At 42.2% G+C, this 25,931-nt stretch overlaps 1 protein-coding gene across 1 annotated transcript in view; it reads right to left on the bottom strand.

The window, feature by feature from the left end:
• Positions 1-1,743: 1,743 nt before the first annotated feature.
• THUMPD2 (THUMP domain containing 2) overlaps positions 1,744-25,931 on the bottom strand; it is a 43,669-nt gene continuing 19,481 nt past the window's right edge. The window contains exons 4-10 of the mRNA XM_068232148.1: positions 25,816-25,893; positions 18,704-18,756; positions 15,119-15,206; positions 11,641-11,712; positions 10,361-10,475; positions 8,183-8,303; positions 1,744-4,318 (exon numbers count right to left, since the gene is read on the bottom strand). Of these exons, the coding sequence (XP_068088249.1) occupies positions 4,048-4,318; positions 8,183-8,303; positions 10,361-10,475; positions 11,641-11,712; positions 15,119-15,206; positions 18,704-18,756; positions 25,816-25,893 (798 nt within the window). The 3' untranslated portion in view covers positions 1,744-4,047. The remainder of the gene's footprint in view (positions 4,319-8,182; positions 8,304-10,360; positions 10,476-11,640; positions 11,713-15,118; positions 15,207-18,703; positions 18,757-25,815; positions 25,894-25,931) is intronic.

Genomic DNA, 25,931 nt, shown 5'->3' with positions numbered 1-25,931 from the left:
AGGAGGAGCACCACAGCCATGGAATTAGCATACTGACAGCTTTCTTATGTCTGTCGTGGAAGTTAGTTTGAGTGCTCTCCTATATTCCCTCTTCAAAAAGCAATTTGGACTGCTTACTCAAGACAATCATGCATCAGTCAGGGCCAGGACCTTCAGGTCATACTCCTCCCTTGGGAGGTATGAGCTAGTGCCAAGGCCTTCAGGTCATAGTCCTCCCCTCGCATGTACAGAATCAGCTAGTGCTAGGACAATCAGGCCATATACCTACCTTAACCACTTTTGGACTATCGTAGTTAAAATGTACCCCCTGTTTATGTTCGCTTAAGCCTGCCAGGGCGTAGATTTCATTTTCCGCATTCCATGCAACCGCAGTTTCCGCCTCTCTGTCGCTGCAGCCCAATCATTCTGCTGTCACGCTGAGAGCAGAGCTCTGTATCTCAATCAGGAGCCAATAAAATTGGCTCCCGAGCTGGTGATTACTGTGAGCCAATCACAGTAATCAATGTTTACAAAGGGAAAGGACAGATCTGGTTCTTAAAGGGCCAGAGACGTCCGGTCCCGAAGTGGTTAATAGCAATGAGCTAGTGCCAAGGCCTTTAGGTCATAGTACTCCCCAGGCATTCACAGTATGAGCTAGTGCAATGAGGCCATATCCCTACCTTAATAGGAATGAACTAGTGTCAAGGCCTTCAGGTTATAGTCCTCCCCTGGCATATATGAGCTAGTGTCAGGACCATCATGTCATACTTCTCCAGGGCATGTAGGCATGCCAGGGCACCCAGGTCATACTCCACCCCTGGCATGTGTAAGCTAGTGCCACAGCCTTTAAATCATACCTTTTCCCGGCATGTATGAGTTAGCTCCTGGGCCTTCAGGTCATACTTCTTCCCAGCATACATACGCTAGTGCCAGGACCATCAGATCCAACTGCTCTATATCCGCTTTGTTGGAGGATAAATTAAACATAAAATAATAAGACATAAAAACAGTATTCACATACGGGGCCCAAAGTTATGGGTAACCCAAATTAAAATAGCGTGTGTATACTCGCCAGTGGTAGGAACAAGAATGTGTGGTGTTGCTCATCTCCTTCCAAACTTTGGGACTCTTTATGTCTTATGATTTTATGGTTCATGTATCTTCAATAAAGGGGTCTACACTTAGTACTGCTGTTTTTTATCATTTTATGAAATATCAATCTTATACCGATTGTCAGGAACCGGCCCGCGGCACGCCTGCGTATACGGTTCCCGACTGCGGGTTTGACCAGATTAAGCGGGGAACAGCCTTATTTAAGCTACAAACAAGGCTGGAACCCCTCAAACACTTCCCACTGCCACCACTAGCGTTGCTAGACACGTTCACTCAGCTATCGAGTGCTCAATACGCAATCTGCGTTTTCGTATTTGGGTCAGCTTTGCGCTTAGGCCAAATACGGGAACGCCACGCACCCACACACACACACAGTTGCAATCTTACACTGTCGTGAAGCAAAGACCCACTAACAGTCGTTCCGAACGATACTGTTAGCCACTCTGCTGTCGCTACTCGCACTGGCGTTGTTCGTACGTTGGGTCAGCTGCGCGCTTAGGCCAACGTAGGACAAACGCCCCCACACACAATGCAATTACAATTTCATACGGTAGTGTTGCTCAAGCGTACAATTAGGCATGAACTTATACACGGTTACACTTCAGTCTCTTCTAGGCTATGAGTGTTAGTTTAGTACGGCAGAAGTCAAACTTATTAAATAATAATTTAATATTCTAGAAAAACATAGAACAGTGCAGAACTTAATATATACAAAAAGATTACAAAAAACAAAGTAAAAATAGTTACAAGATAAAAGTTACAAAGATAACAGGTTACAAAGATACAACACCAAGCAATTTGCTTACCAAAAATACAGGAATCCAGATAGAAGAACCTTGGACTTTGGTGGACGGACACAATTCTGGTTAGACCAGGAGTTCACTAGCTTGGGCCAGGAGACCGGCTGCCACTACCGTCAGAAGAGAACTGATTTGAGGTAGATGTCCCCTGGTTTTTATAATGAAATATTCGCCTCGAGGCTGTAAGCCTGTGTGGACGGGGGGAAGCTAGATTTAATTACATCCTCAGTCATAATTGGATCTCCAGAGATCTAACATCCACCTGCGAAAAATGTACATTAGCCCACATACATGAAAAGATTTCCCTAGTCCACGTTACAGGTGACAACCCCATTGTTGACAGTACTTCCTAGCTGATCAAAGCTAAGGAGGTTGCACCTCCACCAATAATTCAATTTCCACAGGTAGAAAATGGTATCAAAAGGACTTCACCCCTTCCATAATTTCCCGTAGGCTGTCAAATACATTTCAAACATTCAGGTGTCAGCTTCCCCCTGCCCCCAAGACTCTAGCAGGCTTTCCTTGTATAATGGGACAATAGCTGACACCAGACTCAAAAGCCATGCCGACCAGCCTATTCTTCCTCAATTGGCAGCTAATTAGCAGTAGACACAGTTTCCCCTGCTGGACAATGGGGCAGAGGTAATGGACATCTACATACCGAATTACATTAGACTTTAGTTTACTCTGGCCAGGTGACCAATTACACCCAAGCCCAATACACATCTGAGGTTTTACCCAGTAGACAGAAAAATGAAAATATTATCCTTACATCATAAGCACCCCAATATATTCCTGACACCGATGCTATCTGAAGGACGACTTTACGCAGTTAAAGGTTGGAACAGTTCTGTGACCAGTGGGAGCCTCATGCTATGTATAAAACCTTATAACGTGGGTTGTTATTGGCTGGTAAGCCTTTTTCCTTTTGGGTGCTGGGATTCACTTTTATTGGCCTAATACCTCAGATGTGAAGCACGGTGGAATTGTATCACATACCTACTTGTGACCTATGCTGATTCAATTACATGTATGAGCTAGTGCCAGACCCATAAGGTCATACTCCTCCCCAAGCATATATGATCTAGTGCCTGGGTCTTCAGTTATTCAAGAGAGGTTACTATAGGACGTCTTCCATTAATTCTCCCCTCTCTATAATAAAGAACAGGCTGCTTGTCCATAATATGAGCAGTGTGTCTGTACAACAATCATTCTTAAGCATTCACTTGAAGCAATCACTAAAGATCCTTTAGGGTCAGAGAAAGTTAAAGTGTGTATATAATGTAAGTCTGGCAGTTTAATTACAACACCTAGAGGTGCCCTCTGCAAAATAATCACTCCCTTTCTATTCTGGCACTGTGACCAGCTTTCCCTGAGGAACTTCAGCCAATTACAACATGGATCCTGTCTTGTAAAAACAGAACACCACAAGTTTTTTTTTTGTAATCATATCAACATCATTAATCAAATCCACAATAGAAATGGGAACTTAGATGCAAATGTTTCTGGCCTTTGTGAGATTGAATAAATTTATGCAGCATTAATCCAACCCAAATCAGCAAGAAGTGCATTTGGATTATCCATTTACATCAAAGTTGAAAAAATTAACATCAAGACCCAAATGTTGTTCCTTCTCACTTTGAAATGTATAAACATTCCACAGTGATGCCACTGGTAGCAATAAAGATGTCACTACCTGTGATACATTTAAGAATATAATTCAGGGAGGGGAAAGATTTTACAATGGGCAAACACTGACTAAATCATTTCTAAAAGTAATATTGTAAAAAAAAAAAAAGTCATTTTATTCATGAAATTATATTCAGTAGAGTTTATCTTTAGTAAGCGTTGCTATAACATATTACGGTATATATGTACACCACAGGAAGAAATACAATGATTTCAACATAATGTTTCAGATGTAAACAAACCAGTATTTGAAGCTTCAGGTATAGCAATGCTAAAAGGTATTTGGGGAAAACAATTTGCTAAACACTTTCAATACAATACGAATGGACCAATCTTCAGCTTGAAGTTGTTTCATGTGCGTTTCTTTTCCTGATGTAACTTCAAAACTCATTGACTGGTTTAAAAGCAGCCAGTTAATATATTTCGGATACGATACCAATAGTAACAAATTTTAAATTTTTTTTAATTAAGTCTTTTTACATTTAAATATCACAGCTTCAGTCACTCCAAGGCTTACTGAATGGGATTCAACATGAACCAAAGACTTAAAACAGTCATTCTCCTGTAGAAGCTCTTCTGTGGGAAGTGTATGTTCATCCTCCTTTGGATTAGAAGAGTCCGATGCATTATTAGGGGATCTGGTGGTTTCAGCAGATTTAAAATGACATTTTTTCTTCAGATGATAGTGGAGGTTTTGACTGAGCAGTAGCACCATCACTCCTCCAACACGTAGGACTCTGCAAATACAAATATATGGCTTCAGTTTCCAAAGTATAGCAGTGTGCTTACTGATTGAAAAGGCTCTGTTATTTTCAATGACAGAATCTATTTTATTTAAGTATTTATAAACATAGAACCAAATCTTTAAAGGATAGCCATGCTGAAATTTTAAAGTTAATGTTTATTTACCTGGGGCTTCATCCAGCCCCTAGCAGTCTGTGTGGCCCCCCCTCTGCAGTTCCACTGCCTTCCAATGCGCCATTAGCCCATCCATAAGATTGGCAACCACAGCTGTGGCCGTGGTGTGTGTCTTGTGCACCTCTCGCAATCACACTCTCCCGGCCACAAGAGCACGGTCACGAGAGGTGGGGGGACGCAGAAGACCACGACCACAGCTGTGATAAGCAATCTTATGGAGCGGGTAGCAGCGCATTGGAGGGCAGCAGAATTGTAGCGAGGAACCACGCAGACTTCTAGAGGCTGGAAGAAGCCCCAGGTAAGTAAAGATTAACTTTTATATTTCAGCTCAGTTACCCTTTAAGGCCTTGTTTACATGGATAGTTTTCAAGCACTAAAATGCTCTGCCTTGATGTATGTGTGCAGGGAAGAATAGTCAAGTAGATGCACCATGCAGTTTCCTTAGCAAATAACAAAAGAAAAAAAAAAAAACAAGGCTAGGGAGTTGAGTCGTGGATTACGACACAATTTTTTGTGCGACTGGAATTGGCAAAAATGTATATCCAAGAACTGTATACAAACAGATAGCACAGCCAAGTTGGGCGTATACTTAGGACACTGGCATCTGTGTCCCTCACCCTGAAGAAGATGTACACTTTAACCCTGAAACGATCGTCTGTATTATAAATGTACTGTAGGAGTACATTTATAATAAAGACGATCGTTTCAGGGTTAAAGCACACTGCTATACTTTGGAAACTGCATGGTTGAAATATTGGAGTGTGCAGACATATATTTACAATATATATATATATATATACCGTATATACTCGCATATAAGCCGACCCGCATATAAGCCGACCCCCCAACTTTTCCCTGAAAAAACAGGGGAAAATGATTGACCCCCATATAAGCCGGGGGTAGGAAATGCTGGATTGGTGCAGCCCCCCAGTGTGTCCCAATATAGCTAGTATAGTGCCCAGTATAGGTAGGTAGTGTCCAGTATAGCTAGTATAGTGCCCAGTATAGCTAGTAAAGTGCCCAGTATAGCCAGTATAGTGCCCAGTATGGGTAGGTAGTGCCTCAGTTTAGCTAGTATAGTGCCCAGTTTAGCTAGTATAGTGTCCCAGTATGGCTAGTAAAGTGCCCAGTTTAGTTAGTATAGTGCCCAGTTTAGCCAGTATAGTGCCCAGTTTAGCCAGTATAGTGCCCAGTTTAGCCAGTATAGTGCCCAGTTTAGCCAGTATAGTGCCCAGTTTAGCCAGTATAGTGCCCAGTTTAGCTAGTATAGTGCCCAGTTTAGCTAGTATAGTGCCCCAGTATGGCTAGTAAAGTGCCCAGTTTAGCTAGTATAGTGCCCAGTTTAGCTAGTATAGTGCCCCAGTATGGCTAGTAAAGTGCCCAGTTTAGCCAGTATAGTGCCCAGTTTAGCCAGTATAGTGCCCAGTTTAGCCAGTATAGTGCCCAGTTTAGCTAGTATAGTACCCAGTTTAGCCAGTATAGTGCCCAGCATAGGTGGGTAGTGCTCCCCCCCGCGGCCGCCGCTGCTGCTATTACCTTGTTAGACAGCGGCCGCTTCCTAATCCGCGTTCCTCTTCTTTCTCAGCGGCTCCCTATAGCGGCGATCTGTATCGCTGTTACCAAGGGAACCGCTCTTTCCTGCCCCCTGCATCGTCACAGCAGCAGCGCCGGGCGCGCTGCTGTGATACACTCTGAGAAAGAAGAGGAACGCGGATTAGGAAGCGGCCGCTGTCTAACAAGGTAATAGCAGCAGCGGCCGCGGGGGGAGCGGGGAGGGGGGGGGGAGCGGGGCGCGGACCACCCGACCACCCACCACTAGACCACCAGGGAAGACTCGCATACAAGCCGACCCCCCAACTTTTGACCCCCTTTTTGGGGGTCAAAAATTCGGCTTGTATGCGAGTATATACGGTATATATATATATATATATATATATAGATAGATAGATATAGATTTGATTGTAAACATGTAACTACTGGTATTTTGAGCTCTAGGTTCAATTTCGCATGAATTTGAAAATAAACTTACATGAATGATTTAAAAAAGGGAAATAATAATGAAGCCCACACCCTCGCAGGGACAGTGACTAGTAGATTATGTCAGTAGCAGGAGGTTACCCTCTTTACCACTGGCTGTGAGGACTTTCAGTAGAAGTGTGCTCACAAGCTTAGGGTAAGAAGGATGCAAATATGAAAAGAGTTCTGCTAGGCGCTGCTCCTTTACAAGTGCAGTGTTCTCCCCAGAATTTTTTTCCAGGCGCGTGAGGAGCGACAGGGAATGCAGGGCCAGCACAACTCTGCTAACAGCATAGGAGGAGAATGAAGGAGGGAACCAAAGACAGCTGGGTGCTCACCAAAATTAGCCGGGTGCACCACCCAGCTTAGAGAGCCTGGGGAGAACACAGCAGTGCACAACGATGCAGACGGTTTCAGGGCACAGCACTGGCCATGTGGAGCCTGGCTCGGGTGCCGCTACAACACTAGTGCTATAGTGCGCACCCCACGCATGGGTAATTCAGGGTTCCAGGGATCTCTGGACCCTGAATTACTTCTCCTTTCAAGCTGATACGACTCAGAGGGAGAATAGCATTTAATGCTGATGGGAATTTGTGTGGCAGCAGGGTGAGCCGTCATTCAGCCTACCTGCGCCCAACTCACCGGTGGCATACATATACGTATGCAGTGTATAAGAGGTATGTGGGTGGGTGGGGCAGGCAGGCCTAACAGTCATTTTGCATTGCAATTCTTTAGAGGTTCCCACAAGAAAGGTTAATTGCAACCCTACTGCTGTAGAGATGATGATTTATTTTTGATGCAACATTTATTGCCCTAACTTTGGAAGGATTTGTATGAAGTTTAACATACTAGTGCAAAAGTGTAAGTTGGTGGAGCATGGTTGGTGGTTTCAGCATATAAACCGTTCTGGGGAAGAAGCATAGTTGTATTAGGATTTCTATTCTATAAAACTACAAAATTATCCACTATATCAGCACAACCACAATGTTAAAAATGAATAAAAGTCCATAAAAAGTCAAGTACTCCAGTGTCACTTCTTCTATAAACCAACCCAGTGAACTATTTGATTTGCCTCGGGTGGTGACAACTTTTACTTAGGCCAAAGCCTCGTGCTCCACTGGACTGAGATACAGTGACCCGCTTTCTAAACAGAGATGGCAGTGGCAAGGCAAGCCTCATCACTGGAAATTCAACACTGGATTACAGTACCAAGAAACAGTCTTTACAAGCATATGCGGCATGGGTCAGTATGTTTGCAATCTAAACCCCAAACAAACATATGGTAGAGCTAGTGCTGATCAGTGAAGTCCATCCCTGTTAGTCTCAATGCTCCTCCTTGTCATTTTCCATAATATAGTGCTTTGTGGCCTCAGTGTCCCACGTTCCCCACTTAACCCAAACACTGCTTTGCTAACCATGGTGCACTTGCGATTGGTAAATCGTGTCCAATGCAAAAATCAGATCAAAACATGGTCAGTGGAAGAGTTACATCAACTCCCACAACTATTCAGCACTGTGGTACCTGATGTTGCTTTATAAATTAATATCAACAATAATACTTAGAAAAATGAAATATTGAAAAATATAAATAGAGAGTTGTTATTATAGCGGCCTTTCCAGCAACTTTACCCGTAACTCATTCTATAATAATCTGAATGTGTACATACCGCTCCATCTCCCGGATGAGGTCAGGAAGCAGCTCTTTCATGTCTTTAGAACATGTGAACTTCTTTCCAAATGGAACATCAGAAATCACAACATCCACGCTTTCTGAAAGGACTGGAAGATCTGCAGCACAAATGGAGCCAACTCACCATGTGATGTAGACAGTATGGTCACACTGGCTTTTAGATTCCACACAGAGTGCATAATTAGCACTTTTGTTCCAAATCTCCAGTTACTGGATAAATCTCGCCATAAGTGATTGCACAATTCTGCATCAGCTCAGAACTTGGAAGTGACCAACTCTAAATTATGCAGCTTGAAAATGGACCAGTCAAATCCCATCTCAGCTTCATCCGTTGATTTTCAAGCTGCATATATTTGCATAAAAACATTGAACTGACCACTGTTAGTGTAGTGAGATCTATTGGTCGGTTAGGGAGGTGGGAGTGGGTGGTTCAGGAGTGGTCTGCCTGTGGGAAATGTGGGTGGAGGGCTGGGGGCACATTTTTATGTTTTTTTAAAATAAGTCTAAGGATTACTAATAAAGATTTTGTATATTTGTAAGGATTTGATTTATGTGATTTTGTCGGTCGAGCCATACCTACCTTCATATTTATCTCACAGTCTTTGGTTTAACTTTATTATTACTTATCGTAATGAAATTAACTATATCTTGTTTTTTTCGCCACCAATTGGGCTTTCTTTAGGTGGGACATTATGCCAAGAATTATTTTATTCTAAATGTGTTTTAATGGGAAAATAGGAAAAAATGTGGGAACATTTTTTTTATTATTTTTCAGTTTTCGGCCTTTATAGTTTTCAAATAATGCATGCTACTGTAATTAAAACCCATGAAATGTGCCCATTTGTCTCGGTTATTACACCATTTAAATGATGTCCCTATCACAATGTTTGGCGCCAATATTTTATTTGGAAATAAAGGTGCATTTTTTCAGTTTTGCGTCCATCCCTAATTACAAGCCAATAGTTTATAAAGTAACAGTGTTGTACCCTCTTGACATAAATATTTAAAAAGTTCAGTCCCTAAAGTAACAATTTATGGGTTTTTTTAATTGTTATTTTTTCTTCTTTTTATTACAAAAAATAAATAAATTGGGGAGTGTGGAGGGGTAATGAGCTAATTTATAGTGTAAAAGTATGTATTTGTATATGAAAAATGTTTTGAATGTAGTTTTATTATTTGGCCACAAGATGGCCACAGTAATTTTTTGTTCATGCGACCTGTAAGCGTCGAAAGTACGCTTACAGGAAGCACAATGAGGCTGGGAAACTTTTTTTTTCCCACAATGATCGCGCTGCTTCTCATAGAAGCAGCCGATCATTGCTGGAGGGGCTGAGATCAACGAACGGGAACGGTTTTTCCCATTCATTGATCTCCGGGCGAGCGGGTGGCGGCGTGCACAAGCGTGGGAGCACGCACATGAGCGAGCGGGAGCGCGGACAGCGGCGGGAGGTGCGTATATCTACGCTCCTGGTGGGCAAAGGGTGTTAAAAGGAGTGTAGATATACGCACCCGTGGTGGTGAAGTGGTTAATGATGATTTTAATTTCTAACTGATATAATTTTGAGAAATGGGAGCACAACTATTATCAGATGTAGGATAACAATAATATTGAGTTTTTTTTTATCTAGTGGGGCTTTTGCTTTCAAAAACATGCAACTTAGCGGATCTGTAAATGCAATCTGAAGTGAAAATAAATGTATGATATAATGATTTGTATGTGTAGTACAGCTAAGAAATAGAACATTAGCAGCAGAGATATGAGTCTAATATTGTTTCCAGTACAGGAAGAGTTAAGAAACTTTAGGTATCTATGGAAAAGAGCTGCTCTGAATATTAGAGAATGATGCAATGTTATAAAAAAAAAAAAAAACTATATCATTGAAAATAAAAATATGGGACTACTCTTTTCTTTGCTACTAATGTTCTATTAATTATCCATACTACACATAGAATATCATAAGTTTTTTTCACTTCAGTGTCACTGTTTGAGGCAGCTTTTCAGCTTTCTTATGAACCAAAATGTCATTTGAGTAGCAGATTGGGAGATGAATTCCAGCAGCAAATGGGTTAACCGCACCCAGAACACTGAGTAATAAAATGATTTAAAACACAGCTGTGATCTCTAGCGTACATAAGAGTAAATCCAAAGTCTTACTTAAGGCAGAGCCTCTTAAGAGTGCCACAGCATCGGTCTCCCCTGCTTTCTCCACATTGCCAAATGCTCTTTTTAACTGCAGGTCGCTTATGTCAATTCCCAGGTAACTGGCATGCTGTTGTAAAGAAAATATGCAAAGATTTAAAGAGGAATTTTAACCAAGGATTGAACTTAATTCCAATCAGTAGCTAATACCCCTTTTACCACAAGAAATATTTACTTTTTCTAGAATAGATCATTGGTGGTGGTGGTGGTGGTGGTGAGGGGAGGGTCTGTATGGCTGATATTGTGATGAAACTCCTCCCACTGTGTGATATCATGACCATGGTCCTGACAGTTTGCTAACTGAACTTCTTTGCACTGGAGGAAATTTTGGCTTTTTCCAACTGCGAAGCAAGCAATATCTCCCACTGTGCAAACACTCAGTAACGGACAGTCCGTACACATCACCTGGCAGGACTAAAGATGTCACCACCAGTGATACATTTCAGAATGTAAATCAGGGAGAGGAAATATTTTACAGTGGGCAAACACTGGCTAAATACTCTATAAAAGCCTTTTTCCATTAGCATGTTGCATTCTGCATCAGTTTTTCTGGCTCCAGATTTCTGGATGTGGCCATCAATCATTGTATGGAAAAATAGATGCATGATGTAGAAATCTGCAACATGTCATCCATCATTTTTCTGCACCAGAAAAATTACGTTTAGTGGAAACAGGCCCAAAAGGCATTCATTGAAGTCCTGCATCCAGAAACCTTGTGTAGGTGGCAATGCTTTAATCTTTGCGAATTGACATGTACTGACATACGTTGAGGTATTTACAGGGCAAGTCGGTAATTTGCCTCACTAGTTGGCATTTTTACTTTTCGCCGGGGGGTGGCGCTGGAATGACGGGATGGACCAAGGATCGGGAAGGCTCTATGGTATCCAGAGCCTCACCTCTTCATAGGTATGTATCTAACCTGAAAGGAGTTTCCTCAGGTTTGCTATTTGGAAGATCCTGTCAAATAAAGTTTATAAGCCAAGAGGAGGAAATGGATTGGATAAATAAAAGGCAATGGCAGAGGGGAACCTTACTCTGCTTCCTGTCCATTGCAGGTCCATTATTAGTGCTATATATTTTCCTCCATAAAAAGGAAGTTACAATATTTTATAAAACTACTTTGTCTACACAGGATTAAAACATTTCTGAACGTCAGTCTGCAATGATAGCCAGATGGGTGCGGTAGAAATGCTGTGTCATGTACGGTTCTATGAGATGAGATGATATTTACATACTGGCCATTCCTTTGCCGCCTCCACCAATATTGTTCCAACCCCGCACATTGGATCAAGTACACATGATGCCATCTGCAAGAGAATTATCAAAATTATTAAAATGCCAGCATATTAAAACAGCGTAGAAACATATTATACTTATTCACTTTATCTAAACCGTTTTATAAACAGGGTGGTCTTTAAAAAGGAACCCGAGGTGTGAGACCTATGGAGGCTGCCATATTTATTTCCTTTTAAACAATACCAGTTGCCTGGCTATCCTGCTGATCTCTTTGGCTGCAGTAGTGCCTATATCAAACACCCATGCAGCTATTCTTGTCAGATTTGTCATAGACATCCGAGCTGCATGCTTGTTCAGGGTCTATGGCTTAGAGCTAATGGAGATCTGAAAAACAAAAAAAATGAACTAGATACACACCTAAGGAGGGGGACAGCTCTGGGTCCTCTAAAGCCTTCCCGTTCCTCTCATAGTCCCCTCGCAAAAATGGGCGGCTCTATATTGCGCATGCGTGAGAGCACGTCAGTGCAGACAGTACAGAGCCGCCCGTTTTCGGAAGCAGAAAGCAGTATTTGACTGGTCGAATACTGCTACCGGGGGAGAAAACGCTGGAATGAGGGATCTGTGAGAGGATCATGAAGGCTCTCTAGGACTCAGAGCCTTCTCTCTCTCTCTCCTTACGTGAGTAGCTGGTTCATTTATTTTATTTTTTTCCAGATTCCCATTCACTTTTAAAGTATTAGAGGTAGAGGATCAGCAGGATAGCCTAGCAATGTGCATTATTTAAAAGCAAATAAATAAGGCAGCCTGAATATGCCTATCACATCGGGTTCCATTTAAGCAGCAGCTCATTTACTTGGTTGCAGAACACTGAAAAACATCAGTGATATGACAAACCTGGACAGAGTTTTTAAGAAATAGTCATATTCTCTGGTTGGTTGTATCAGTTGGCATTAGAGGATACATTTACCAGTAATATAGGTTTTGAAGTCTCATAATGTAAAGCAGGGGTGCCCAATGCGTAGATTGCGATCTACCGGTAGATCGCGAAGGACTGCTGGGTAGATCGCGGCCGGGTATTTAAAATAGTGCGCCGGACGCTGCCAGTGTAGTGCCGGCTACTATCTAATTGTGCTGCTCTGCTACGCTATGCAGAGCAGCACGTGACAGCTAGGAGGAGGAGAAGGGAGAGGAACAGCCAGTGAGAGCCTGAGGCCCCTCCCCTCCAGGATGCACAACGAGAGGAATCAGCAGGGAAGATTGAATGCTGGAGACGGCGTGTGCACGGGGCTCCAGAATGGCATGAAGGGAGACTAGGCAGGTCGTTTGAAGAAGCCCATAGCTGCCTGCAGAGAAGGGTGAGAGAATCCACACACAGAAGTCTCACCCTGGTTGACATAGGATGCTGGCTGATCACATTATAATTAATAATTAGTTTACCAGCCAGCAGCATGCTGAGATGTTTGCACAAATGTGTTTGTAGGACTGCTTTGATGTGTGATGAGATAATAATGGATCCTATATGATAAGGATCTCTGATAACGTACTTTAAACAGTTCAAAGGAATCCACATGCAGCATACCAGCTAGCATGTGCATTGAACCTTTGTAATTGATTTAATTTGTATTATTTGACATACAAGTACAGTTTCAATCCTATCTACACTTGATGCTTGTGACTTGCTATAGAAATCAGGATTTAGATATGTTGGTGGATCTCTCAGGCTCGATGATTTTGAAAGTAGCTCGCGAGCCGAAAAAGTATGGGCACCCTTGATGTAAAGGCTCTCTTAGCAGGTTGTAGTAATAGGTTAAACGTTTTAATTTACTAATTTACTCTGTAGTGAGTCCTAGATACTTTAATCTGAAGGGGCGGTGGATGGGGACAAGGAGGAGTTCACTGCATATAACCATCTGATATGGGAGGGGGGTGTTGTTCTTTTGGATTAAATTTGTATGTTTAAATTAATTTTTGACCTAAATGATTATTCTAATATTATTATTCCTATTTACCAGCATCAGTGTTTTACTTCAGCTAACATCTGGAAATGCCTGAAGAAGGGGACTAGATCCCAGAAAGCTTGCATAATTTAACTCTATCAGTTAGCCAATAAAAGGTATTATTTTTTACAAAAGGTTTTTTTTTCTACCTATATGATTATTCTAATATATGTTTTTAGTTTACTTATTACAATTAACAGACCCCATATTATGCACCCAATGCTGACACGTCTATTTCTTATATAGGTAGAGCAGATATTATTTTAGATATCAGTACTGTGCTACTACCCTTACCATAATCTAGTGTTAGTCTGAGGGGGAAGAATATTCTTGGTTGGTGATGAGACTAAGGGCCGGTTCACACTTGCGGTTCCCTGCCAAACGGACCGGATGACCTGACCGGATCCGGATCGGAACCGTACGGTTCTGATCCGGATCCGGTCAGTTTGCATCAGGTGTTCATCAGGATGCGATCCGGATCCGTTTGGCAAAAGATAGTAGAAAAGGAATAAAAATGTTGGGGTCTGGGAGGTCAGCAGAAGGTGGACCTGTGGAATCAGGCCCTCCGCTGTTTAGCACTCACCTCCACCTCCGACATACTGCCAACATCTCCAGCACGTTTAAAATCACTGCTGCTCCACTCCAAAATGCTTGCCCATGTGTCCCCATCCAAAATCGCCGCTTCAATACGCATAGGAAGTGGGGTAGAACATCCGGATTTTTAGCCAGTGTGTTGTGCGCTCTCCGGTTCTCATTGGTTTGTATTGGCCGGATGGTGCAGTCCGGCTCCGCTATGGATACGGCTGCCGGAGGAGCCGGACCAAAAAATAGCGCATGTTGGGTCTTATGCCGGAGTCCGGATCCGGTCCGGATCCGGTCCGGACGAAACGGACGCATGTGAACGGACGCATAGGCTTTCATTGCTATGCCGTGCGTCCGTTCCGTCCGTTCTGCATGCGGTCCTGCTCCGGCACGGCGATTCCGGATGGAAACCGCTAATGTGAACCGGGCCTAAACTGGAGCACCCAGAAAAAAAGCCATCCAAACAACGAAAAATCATATTAATTCTAAAGACATTATATCCTCGTGGGATATAAAATCAGGACCCCGGAGCTTAAAAAGAAGTGCTGAACACAGACACACTCTTTTGTCAATTTCCATTCATATTTTCAATTTTACCCATTTGCCTTGTGTTTGTTATTTTAGAAATAACTGTAAAATTACTTGAGAATACCAATAACAATGTGGCGGGTCCAGGTGTACTGAATCTGCCTGCATTATCCAGTCCTCTATAAATAGGCTAACTAAATCTACCCATAAAAGCTGTAAAGAATGATCTTAACAAATGCACTATAAATCTATATTGATGTAGAAAGGCCCTTAGGATGTAAATAAAACAACATATGTTTTTTATTTCCGTCAGGTAAAACAAATCAAAAAGTAGTTAATGGCCTGAGAATAGAAGTTTCAATTGTCTTACATGAATTTCAGCAAGTGATACCATCGCCCAGGCAGTAGTGGACCGTAGACCTGTGTTCTGAATATAGTTCCTGCTTGCCAAAGGCTCTCTGTAAGGCAAACATAAATATTATAAAAGAAAAACAAGACCTGCTTGGGTCATGTAACGATTGTGGAATCATCTCCGTGGGCAGTGCACCAGACGTGCGCTGACACGGCGGATTTCCTCCACAAGCGTATAAATTTGCAGGAACCCAGCAGTAGGTGCAAAGCACCTGCAGAGGGAAATTCCTGACGGCAGGTGGAGCTGTGGAGTGCAGAGGAACAGCTCCTCTGCTCTATCACACACGCCAGACAGGAATTGTACGAAGGGAAGAACCGTAATCGCAAGAGAAGCGATTGAGAGTGAGCACAGAGACAGATTGTGTGTGTGTGTGTGCATAAAACTAGTCGCCAACCCGCGACTGTGCACACACCACAGCAGATACGAAGCAGGAACGCGATCGCGAGAGGTGCGATCGCCAGACGTGACACAAGGCTACAGCAAGGCGGAGCACGAGAATAGCAAAGGCACAGCAAATCATACAATGAGGAGATATGGAAAATAACAAACGCTGGCTAACCGCGAACACCGCATTCATTCGCAACAGTGCACGCGGTTATGCACGGTCTCCACATGATAAGAATAGAGACAAGCACGCCTAACTAACCATCGACAGACAAACATGAAACAGAGGACGCGAACGCTTGCTTAACGGTTACCTCACCGAGCCTCCAGCAAGCGGTTGTAGCAGACAAGACAGACACACGAAAACAGAGACAAGCGAGAGATAGGATCCACAGCACTAGCGAAAAGTGGCTAGCGCGATCCCAGGAGACAGAACAGAAGGATCCACAGCGCTAGCGAAAAGTGGCTAGCGCGATCCCAGGAGACAGAACAGAAGGATCCACAGCGCTAGCGAAAAGTGGCTAGCGCGATCCCAGGAGACAGAACAGAAGGATCCACAGCGCTAGCGAAAAGTGGCTAGCGCGATCCCAGGAGACAGAACAGAAGGATCCACAGCACTAGCGCTAGGGCGAGTGCGATCCAAACACACGGCAGACAGAACAGATGAGGTAGGCAGAAACAACCGCTGTTCCAACCTACACTCCAGACTCAATCAGAAGGATCCACAGCCGCTAACGCTAGGGCTTGTGCGATCCAAACACAAGACAGACGGAACAGGCAAAACAGATAATGCAATCCTAACTGCACTAGGGAACTTGCCTAGTGCATTCCCATGAATTACACTAAGATAACTTTAACAAACGGGAATGGCTGACACTCCTGGAGTGTCCATCAGGAACAGACCATGAAAGGGAAATGTCCAGCAAAGCATTCTGGGAGCAGAATGCTTTTATAGTGCCAGTCATCAAAAGAAGGCAGGTAACGGATTTGCATGACTAATGTATGCAAATCCCTCAGCAACACAAGCTGCACAACTGACAGAAGGTCTCCTTTCCAGAGTCCTGCAGCAAGCAAACCTAAACAATGGTCAAAAGGCTGCCTGCCTGCGCAGGCAGCTGAGCGGATTCTCACAGGTCAATTTCAAAAGCACATTTTAATACAAAGTCCAAACTCAACTATTGTTTTGTAGGTGTGACCAAAAAAAACGACATAATAAACATAATAAAGCGCGCCCCTTAATGAAAAACTTCAAAAATGTGCCCAAACTATCAATATTTGTGTCTGAAAGCAGATATGACCTGAGCTCAACCACAATTCCAGATTAAATTGCTTTTATTATGTAGAGTACATAATGCAGAAAAGCACATGCAAGTTTCGGGAGGGAGCTCCAGCATGAAAAGTCGTGCTTGTCTGCATTACACACAATGCATAGTGAAAATAATTAATCGGTAATCGTGGTTGAGCTTAGGTCATATCTGCTTTCATGGTTCTTGACAAGCGTGGTGGAACACCCTGAGGGCCTTGATGCTCCCACACCACACACTCTTAATTAGTGTAGCATGCAGGATCATTGCTAGTTGGTCAATATTTTGTGTGTCCACCATTATTTTCCACCACTGCCTTTACTCTTGTGCATGGAGTTCACTAGAGCTTCACAGGTTGTCAATGGAATCTTTTTCCACTACAGTATGACGACATTACAAAGCTGGTGCATGTTGGAGACCTTGTGCTTCTTCACCTTCCGTTTGAGGATGCCCCAAAGATGCTTAAAACGGTTTTCTGTTAAATCCTTAAAGGAACACTATCGATTCACATTTTTTTTTAACCTGGGATTGAGAGAATTCCTGAAGTGCTGGTAAATAATGATTGACTTGCTTATCTCTTGTTTACTGTATCAAATTCCTTTCACTCTGAACTGACGGCAAGTCTGCTGAATCTGACAGATTGAGCCATGAGAGAGGAGGAATTCCCTCACAGAGCATCTGTTAACCCTGTGTGCGAGAGAAAAAGTCCTGTGTTTCTGGCTGAAGTGTCTGAAGAGAGCAGAGGAAATGTAATTTGTTATAAACATTTGTAATTGTCTGTGACACCACAGCTTTTCATACTTTTTTTGCTTTCAGAGAAAAATACTCCGTAGTCTGATATGCAAAAAACAACACTGGCAGTGCACTGAAGCATATACCCTTTTTGAGAATGATTTGTTCCAATAGAACTAAATCCTACACACAATGAATTAAAGCTTTTGCCGTTGATATTTAACATGAAAAGTAGGGAAATGTATACACAGCTACTTAGACATTATTTGTGCATTGTCATTTTAGAACACTTGATTTGGTAGTGTTCCTTTAAAGCCTCGTACACATGCCTGACTAAAGTCAGCTGGGGCGGCCAATAATTACCACCTCAGCCATCGGGCAGTCAGGCATCTGTACAGCTACTCATGACCGCCGCTTTGCAAGCAATCTGTCCCGCGGATAAACTTGGCAGAGCGGTGGCCAACTTCTTTGTTCATGCTGCTCCCCTGCATGATGTCACATGCACCGCTCCACTGTTCTTCTGCCCCACCCCAGCATAGCAACAAATTGCATGCTTCTGTACAGGCCAGCCCAGTGATGTAGCCCAAGGGGACCATCAAAGATGTTTACACGCCTTAATACTGATCAAGTAGACAAATTGGCATAATACTTGCTGTGCAGGGCAATTAAGTACTTATTTTATTAAAAAAAAACAAAACCGTATTATCTGTTTCTATTAGTGTCACAAATGTGTAACAAGGATGCATCCAGTTAAGTCGGAACGACATCAGGACCCCTCATATGGATGCATGTATTATATGTAGCATATTGTTCTGCATTAGTAATGAAAGTAATAAAATACCTGTACAGAGGTTCAGTGCAACAGCCAGATAGACAGCATGTTAAAAAGGAAGTGGGCAATGTATCCTCTCAGATTAGGCTGCATAAAAGCAATGTAAAATGTTTTGAGGAAAACACAGATGGATCACTGCACTGTTCAGCAATTCTTTGGAATGGACACAGTTACCTTCCGTGCACAAGGGTGGTAATACAGTAAAAGAAATAAAATGAGCCTTCTGTAGTGGCCAATATTGTTTCAATAAAGGTTGAAAATCAAATTATATTATTCTCATGTTATAGTTACCTTGTAATTGGAAATCCCACCACAGAATACATATCATTTAGGTGGACAAAAACCTAAAATACAAAACTTTTTGTAATCATTTCCAAAACCAAATTTGTATTACAATATCCACAGACAAATTCAAACTGACTGACAGGCTTTATGTGAAGCAGGTTTAAAGGACAACTGAAGTGAGAAGGATATGGCAGCTGCCAAATTTATTTCCTTTTAAAGTGAACCTCCGGACTAAAAAAATCGACTCAGCAGCACTGAAAAAGCTTGGTGTTTAACAGTTTTACAGCATCAGAACTTTGTTTCTCTTATACAAGCCTCATTTTTAGCTGCACAGAAGAAAACTGCCCGGGCTTTTTTCCCCTGATGCTGTGCAAAGCATGATGGGATTTCTGATGCTGTTGTTCTCGTTCTGCTGTTTTGGTGCAATTTTTTTTTTACATTTTGAATTTGACATTTGAAGCCTAGTGTGTGCAGCTGGGAGGGGTTATCAGGACACAGGACAGTTGGAACTGTGTCTCCTGCTCCTTGTCACCTCCTTTCAACCAAAAATATGGCTGCCCCCATGACAAAGATGGCAGCCCCCATGAATCACAAACATTTGCCTGTTCTTTTAAAACAGGGTGGTTAAGAGATTATATTACCTATCTATTCTAATTAACATAACTAATGTAACATAATGACAGTATGTTTGTTTAGGCTGAAGTTCCCCTTTAAGCAATAACAGTTGCCTATAACTTAATGAAGAACAGAGGCGCCAACAGGATAAAATCAATTCTTAAAACTTTTAAAATTGCTTAGGAGGCAGTGGTGGACTTACCCCCCGCAAGCAGACAAAAAAAAAACTGTGTATTCAAAACAATCAAATTTATTGGTACACTCCAGGGTTTTTTGCAACGCGTTTCGCAGGTATATTCCCGCTTCCTCAGGCAATAAAAAAATAGGAGTACACACTAAAAAGACAGACAAATAAAGTGTCCTCAGAGTAATGTACATATTGTTGAGTGTTATTTTTACAGTAATTAATATCGTCTATTGAAATGTATGGGCGGGGAGTGGTGAGGTATGGGTGGGGAGGAAGTGTGAGGAGAGAAATAAATATCCTAGTAGGTAAAGGGGGTGGGAGGGTATACAGGATAAAATTGTTAAGCTGAAGGAATATTGGGCCAACGATGGCCCGGGATAGTGTACCAGGGGATAGGCCTATAGACAGAAGGAAAGATAGTTGTATAAAAATTCCGAATTTTAGATTTACCAGTACAGTCTCAAGATCAGGATAAGCGCCACTGTACTGGTCTGAGGCAAAGCAGCTCCATATATACCTATATGGGTTGTGGATTGGCCAATCCTGTGGTGTGCGGGGGCGGGGTTGTGGGATGGACCAATACCTGTATAAGTGGAGGGGTGGGTATATGTAAGGGGCGTGTCAGTTGTCCAATGGGGATATGGGAAATTGTTATGTATGGAGTGGTGGGCGGTGTGCTGGGTGTGACTGTTACATAATGGGACTGATGGTTAGAGTTATGTAAGGAGTAATGGGCAGGGTGTATAAGACTTGTCATCGCTGAAGTAACCTATGGGCATTGTGCCTATGGTGGTGGCTGGATAGTGTACTGGTCAAGGGCACCGCCTTTGACATGGGAGAGCAGGGTTCAAATCCTGGATGGGATAGCATATGAAAAATAATAAAATAAAAAAATCACAACATGAGAAACAACAGAAGTGCATAAAATAATTAACATAGGTGCCTTAAATTTTATTTTGTTTTGTTTCGTTTTGTTATGAGTAAAGGTTATCTGATAAATAAAGTGTGAAATAATGTTGATTTTTTTCTTTGGAGATGCATGATGTTATATGGACAAATATAATTCAGATATTTTTCTTTTGGAATAAAATAATCAAAATATGTATCAATGTATGGATTAGAAATTTACCGTACTAATTTTTAATCAGTCGCCTCTTTTATCATTCCTTCTTCCAATTTTTATATATTATATTTTTAGACCACCATATGGTTTGTTATTTATTATTTTTATATACTGGTTTTATCATGATTATCATTTCTCTTATTAGGATGGACTTTATCATATTTGCAACTTCCCACATACTGGCTTATATTACCATTATGAATAACATTATTAGTATAATGTATTAATCACGTTCACTATGTCCCTTATCATGGACATCCACTATATTATTTTACCGTTATTACCAAATGTCTGCTTCTTACTGCCCCAGTTGGGAATTATATTGTTGTACTTGTTTTTTTGCTACTAATTTGTCAATTTATCCTCCCTACCTCATAATGTTTATGTTTTATTTTTACTTAGTTCAGTTCCTTCTGTTTTTATTCTTATTTTGATTATTTTATTCCAAAAGAAAAATATCTGAATTATATATTTGTCCATATAACATTATCATGCATCTCCAAAGAAAAAAAAAAAATCAACGTTATTTCACACTTTATTCATCAGATAACCTCTACTCATAACAAAACGAAACAAAACAAAATAAAACTCAAGGCACCTATGTTCATTATTTTATTTTATGCACTTATGTTTCTTGTTTCTCATGTTGTAATTTTTTATTTTATTATTTTTTATATGCTATCCCATCCAGGATTTGAACCCTGGTCTCCCGTGTCAAAGGCGGTGCCCTTGACCAGTACACTATCCAGCCACCACCATAGGCACAATGCCCATAGGTTACTTCAGCGATGACAAGTCTTATACACCCCGCCCATTACTCCTTACATAACTAACCATCAGTCCCATTATGTAACAGTCACGCTCAGCACACCGCCCACCACTCCTTATATTCGCATATCCCTATTGGACAACTGACACGCCCCTTACATATACTCACCCCTCCACTTATACAGGTATTGGTCCATCCCACAACCCCGCCTTCTGCACACCACAGGATTGGCCAATCCACCACCCATATAGGTATATAAGGAGCTGCTTTGCCTCAGACCAGTACAGAGGCGCTTATCGGGATCTTGAGACTGTACTGGTAAGTTTAAAATTGGGAATTTTTATACAACTATCTTTCCTTCTGTCTATAGGCCTATCCCCTGGTACACTATCCCGGGCCATCATTGGCCCAATCTTCCTTCAGCTTAACAATTTTATCCTGTATACCCTCCGACCCCCTTTACCCACTAGGATATTTATTTCTCTCCTCACACTTCCTCCCCACCCACACCTCACCACCCCCGCCCATACATTTCAATAGACGATATTAATTACTGTAAAAATAACACTCAACAATATGTACATTACTCTGAGGACACTATTTGTCTCTGTCTTTTCAGTGTGTACTCCTATTTTTTTATTGCCTGAGGTTGTTTCGAATACAGTTTTTCTGTCTGCTTGCGGGGGTAAGTCCACCACTGCCTCCTAAGCAATTTTAAAAGTTTTAATAATTGATTTTATCCTGTTGGCGCCTCTGTTCTTCATTACGTTATAATTTATATCCACCCCTGGTGGAGAGGGATACCCCTTTCTTTCTCCTGTCTAAGGGGGTGACTTCTTAATCCTGAGTGAGGACCTGCCTGTACAGTGGTTACTTGGACGTAACCCTGGTTTGTGAGTATATATTGTACTTGTTTCATTTACCCAATTGCCTAGCTGTCCTGCTTATTCTCTGCCTCTAATACTTCTAGCCATAGACCCTGAACAAGCATGCAGCAGATCAGGTGTTTCTGACATTATTGTCAGATCTGAGAAGATTAGCTGCATGCTTGTTTCTGGTGTTATTCAGACAGTATTGGCAGCCAAATAGACCATCAGGACTGCCAGGCAACTGGTATTGCTTAAAAGGAAAAAACATATGACAGCCTCCATATACTTCTCACTTCAGTTGTCCTTTAAATACAGGTTTGAGTTAAAGTAACCCTGAAGTGAGATGGTTGAAGGGACGGTGATGGTCAGTGACATTTCTACCTGATAACTAATTAGAGGTCATAAACTTCTGTGTGGCTGTATAAACACTGGTGATAACAGTATAGTAATAAAGATTTCAACAGATAATCATTTCTCTGAATGAAAGCTGAACAAACAGCAATCATGTCAATGAGAAGGTTCAATCTTCAAACCTAGATATTAGTCCAAAAAACAAAACAAAATATGAATATGGGACTCAAGGACATATCTAAAATTAGTTTTACAACTGCTAATCTTATTAGTTTATTTTAATTTACGATTCACTGTTAGGTTCACTCTTGGTGTTTAACATCGGTGTTTCCCTGTTGTTACCATTGCTAGGTGATATAGAAAACATGATAGTATCCGCACTCCAAATATTAAATATGTACCTACACGGTGTGCTAGCCACAGGATCAAAGGAAGATCTCATATAGGAAAAAGCAGAAAGCAATTGTGCAGGATACCATTGCTAGGTGAGTGACGGAGAACTTCGACAAAAATACAAACACTATGGCCCATATGCAATTCACTTTTTCACCCAAGTTTTCTCCAAGGTGATATTTTTACAACTTGTAAATAAAATGCTTTTTAACCACTTCACACCCCCCCCCCCCGTGCTAAATTTCTCCGTCCCTCTGCGCACCGCTTCACCCCCAGGGACGGAGAAAGGCGCACTTGTTTGTTTACTGGCTGGGAGTGGGCGCACACTCCAGCCAGCCCGCACAGCAGGTGACTAATTGGACGTTAGGAACAAGCGTTCCTAAATCCAATTAGCCTCGCCGATTGCGAGTAGAATGAAGATGGCTTCAAACAGAAGCCGTCTTCATTCAAAACAATGTAAGATAAACAAACGTGCAGATCGCGCGCCCCCGCAACCTGCGCACACACACCCCGGCTCTGCAGTACAATGATTGGTTATGGGGACTCCAGTCCCCAATAACCAATCATAGTACATAAATACTGGAATGGAAGCAGTGCTGAAAGGTAAAAATCGCGCTGGTGTTTCAGGGGTAAAACCCCTCAGTTGTGAAATGGTTAAACCACCAGCAAGCTAACAAATACTCAAAATAATTTGGATGGGACTTTTTCATATACTTTTTGGTACTTTTTCCATTGCAAAGTGCTAAAAAGTTATTTAAAATCGAAGATGAAAAATTATCTCCTAAGAGAAAACTCAGGTGAAAAGTGAATTGCATATGGCCCTGAGTTTCACACTCGTGTTGTACTTAGATGTTCAACCCGCATAATGTTCACCAGATGCTATTTTCTGCATCTGTTTGGTAATCTCGCTATGAAAATTACTATGCAAAACAGGTGCTACACTGCCGCTGCCCTAGTGGAGAGGTCTAGTGCATGGAAGCAAGGATGTGGTGCCCAATCCTGACATTAAAGAGAACCCGAGGTGGGATTTAATTATGTTAGTGGGGCACAGAGGCTGGTTGTGCACACTAAGACCAGCCTCCGTTGCCCCATGGTGTGCCTCCATGTCCCCCCTGCGTGCCGCTATACCCTCCGCAGTACTAGCGACACACAGCGTGTCTCCAGCACAATGTTTACCTATGCGCTGTCAGTCAGCGCCACTCCCCCACCTCGACGCTACCCGCCCGCGTCACTTCCCTCCTATCAGCGGGAGGGAAGGGACACGGGCAGGTAGCGCCGATGCGGAGGAGACGGGGGAGCGGCGCTGACAGACAGCGCTTAGGTAAACATTGTGCTGGCGACACGCTGCGTGGGGGTATAGCGGCGCGCAGGGGGGTCCTGGAGGCACACCATGGGGCAACAGAGGCTGGTGTTAGTGTGCACAACCAGCCTCTGTGCCCCACTAGCATAATTAAATCCCACCTCGGGTTTTCTCTTTAAGGTTATACTACTTTTTAAGTTTCTAAATAGTATAAATATGGGAAGCAACCCCGTCCTCTCCACCAGCATATATAATCAATAGAACCAGTTCCCAACTGCTACTTTTACAAAGCCATGTGAATAATAAAACGGCTGTGGAGTCAGGAAAAAAATCTTGCGACTCCAACTCAGACTCCTCAGTTTATGAAACCACGACTCCGACTCCACCCCCAACTCCGGGTACCCAAAATGGCTCCGACTCCTCGACTCTTTAGCCGAATACTTAACAGGGCTGTGGATTTTGTACAAAAATCATCCGACTCCGACTCCTTAGTTTATGAAATCAATGACTCCAACTCCGACTCCGGGTGCCCAAAATTGCCCCGACTCCACAGCCCTGTAATAAAATGCCTGACCCAAAACTGAAGTTAAATGAAGCAAAGCTAGTTTCCATACCCACTTCTGCCTGCTTAAAGAGACACTGAAGCGAAAAAAAAAATATGATATAGTGAATTGGTTGTGTACTATGAATAATACTAGAAGATTAGCAGCAAAGAAAATATTCTCATACTTTTATTTTCAGGTATATAGTGTTCTTTCCAACATTGCATCATTCTATAATATGTGCACATTACACAACACTCAGCATTCAAAATGAGTCTTTCAGAGCAGTCTGTGAAGTAATGACCTCTCCTCTAGCAGAGGAAAAGTAAATAGTCCAGGAACAGTTGAGATAATAAAAGTCAGATAACAGCCCTCTCCACGACTAACTTAGTCGGAGAGCTTAATGGCTTGTTTGCATAGAGATAACGGGAGTTTCTCAACTCTTCCTGTACTGGAAACAATTACACGGATGTATCTGATCTTAATGTTTTATTTCTTAGCTGTGCTACACATACAAATCATAATATCATCATTTTTTTTTCGCTTCAGTGTCTCTTTAACCAATTTCTTCCTGTCACATGAGCTTGAATCTCTGACTGACACACACACCTCTCTCAGCCTCCATGGAAGCGTGAACACACAAAACGGCTGTCAGGCTATCCGATCCCTGAATCCTCCATTAGCCTCATGTACTGCACCGGTATGTGTGACATCATCGCTTTTGAGTTTTTGTACAGTTTCTATTGATGACACAAGTAAATTTGAATGTATAGCAGTGCCGAGCTGCATGTTTTCTCTTGGGACCATTAATAAATGGGTTGCCTGGACAAATGGGTCCTCATCTGGACTCATTCTAAATGAACAATGTCCTCCCACCAGTGAAGCTAATTTCAGTTTAATCTGCTCATTGTTTGTGCTGTTATTGACAAAAAAAAGATTATTATGTTGAAGAATATGAAGAAAGTGTACCTCAAGCATGGGTCGTCGCAGGTCAGTTTTCCAGCCAAGTAGTTTTGATAGTGATAAACCAATAATACGCCCGGCCTCCTGGAAAATACACCAAGGAATGTTGTTAGAATACGTAA

The sequence above is a fragment of the Hyperolius riggenbachi genome, chromosome 4, assembly GCF_040937935.1.
Source record: "Hyperolius riggenbachi isolate aHypRig1 chromosome 4, aHypRig1.pri, whole genome shotgun sequence".
In the NCBI taxonomy this organism is placed as follows: Eukaryota; Metazoa; Chordata; class Amphibia; order Anura; family Hyperoliidae; genus Hyperolius; species Hyperolius riggenbachi.
Note: the sequence above shows the minus strand (reverse complement) of the source record. Positions and strands in the feature narration are given on the sequence as shown.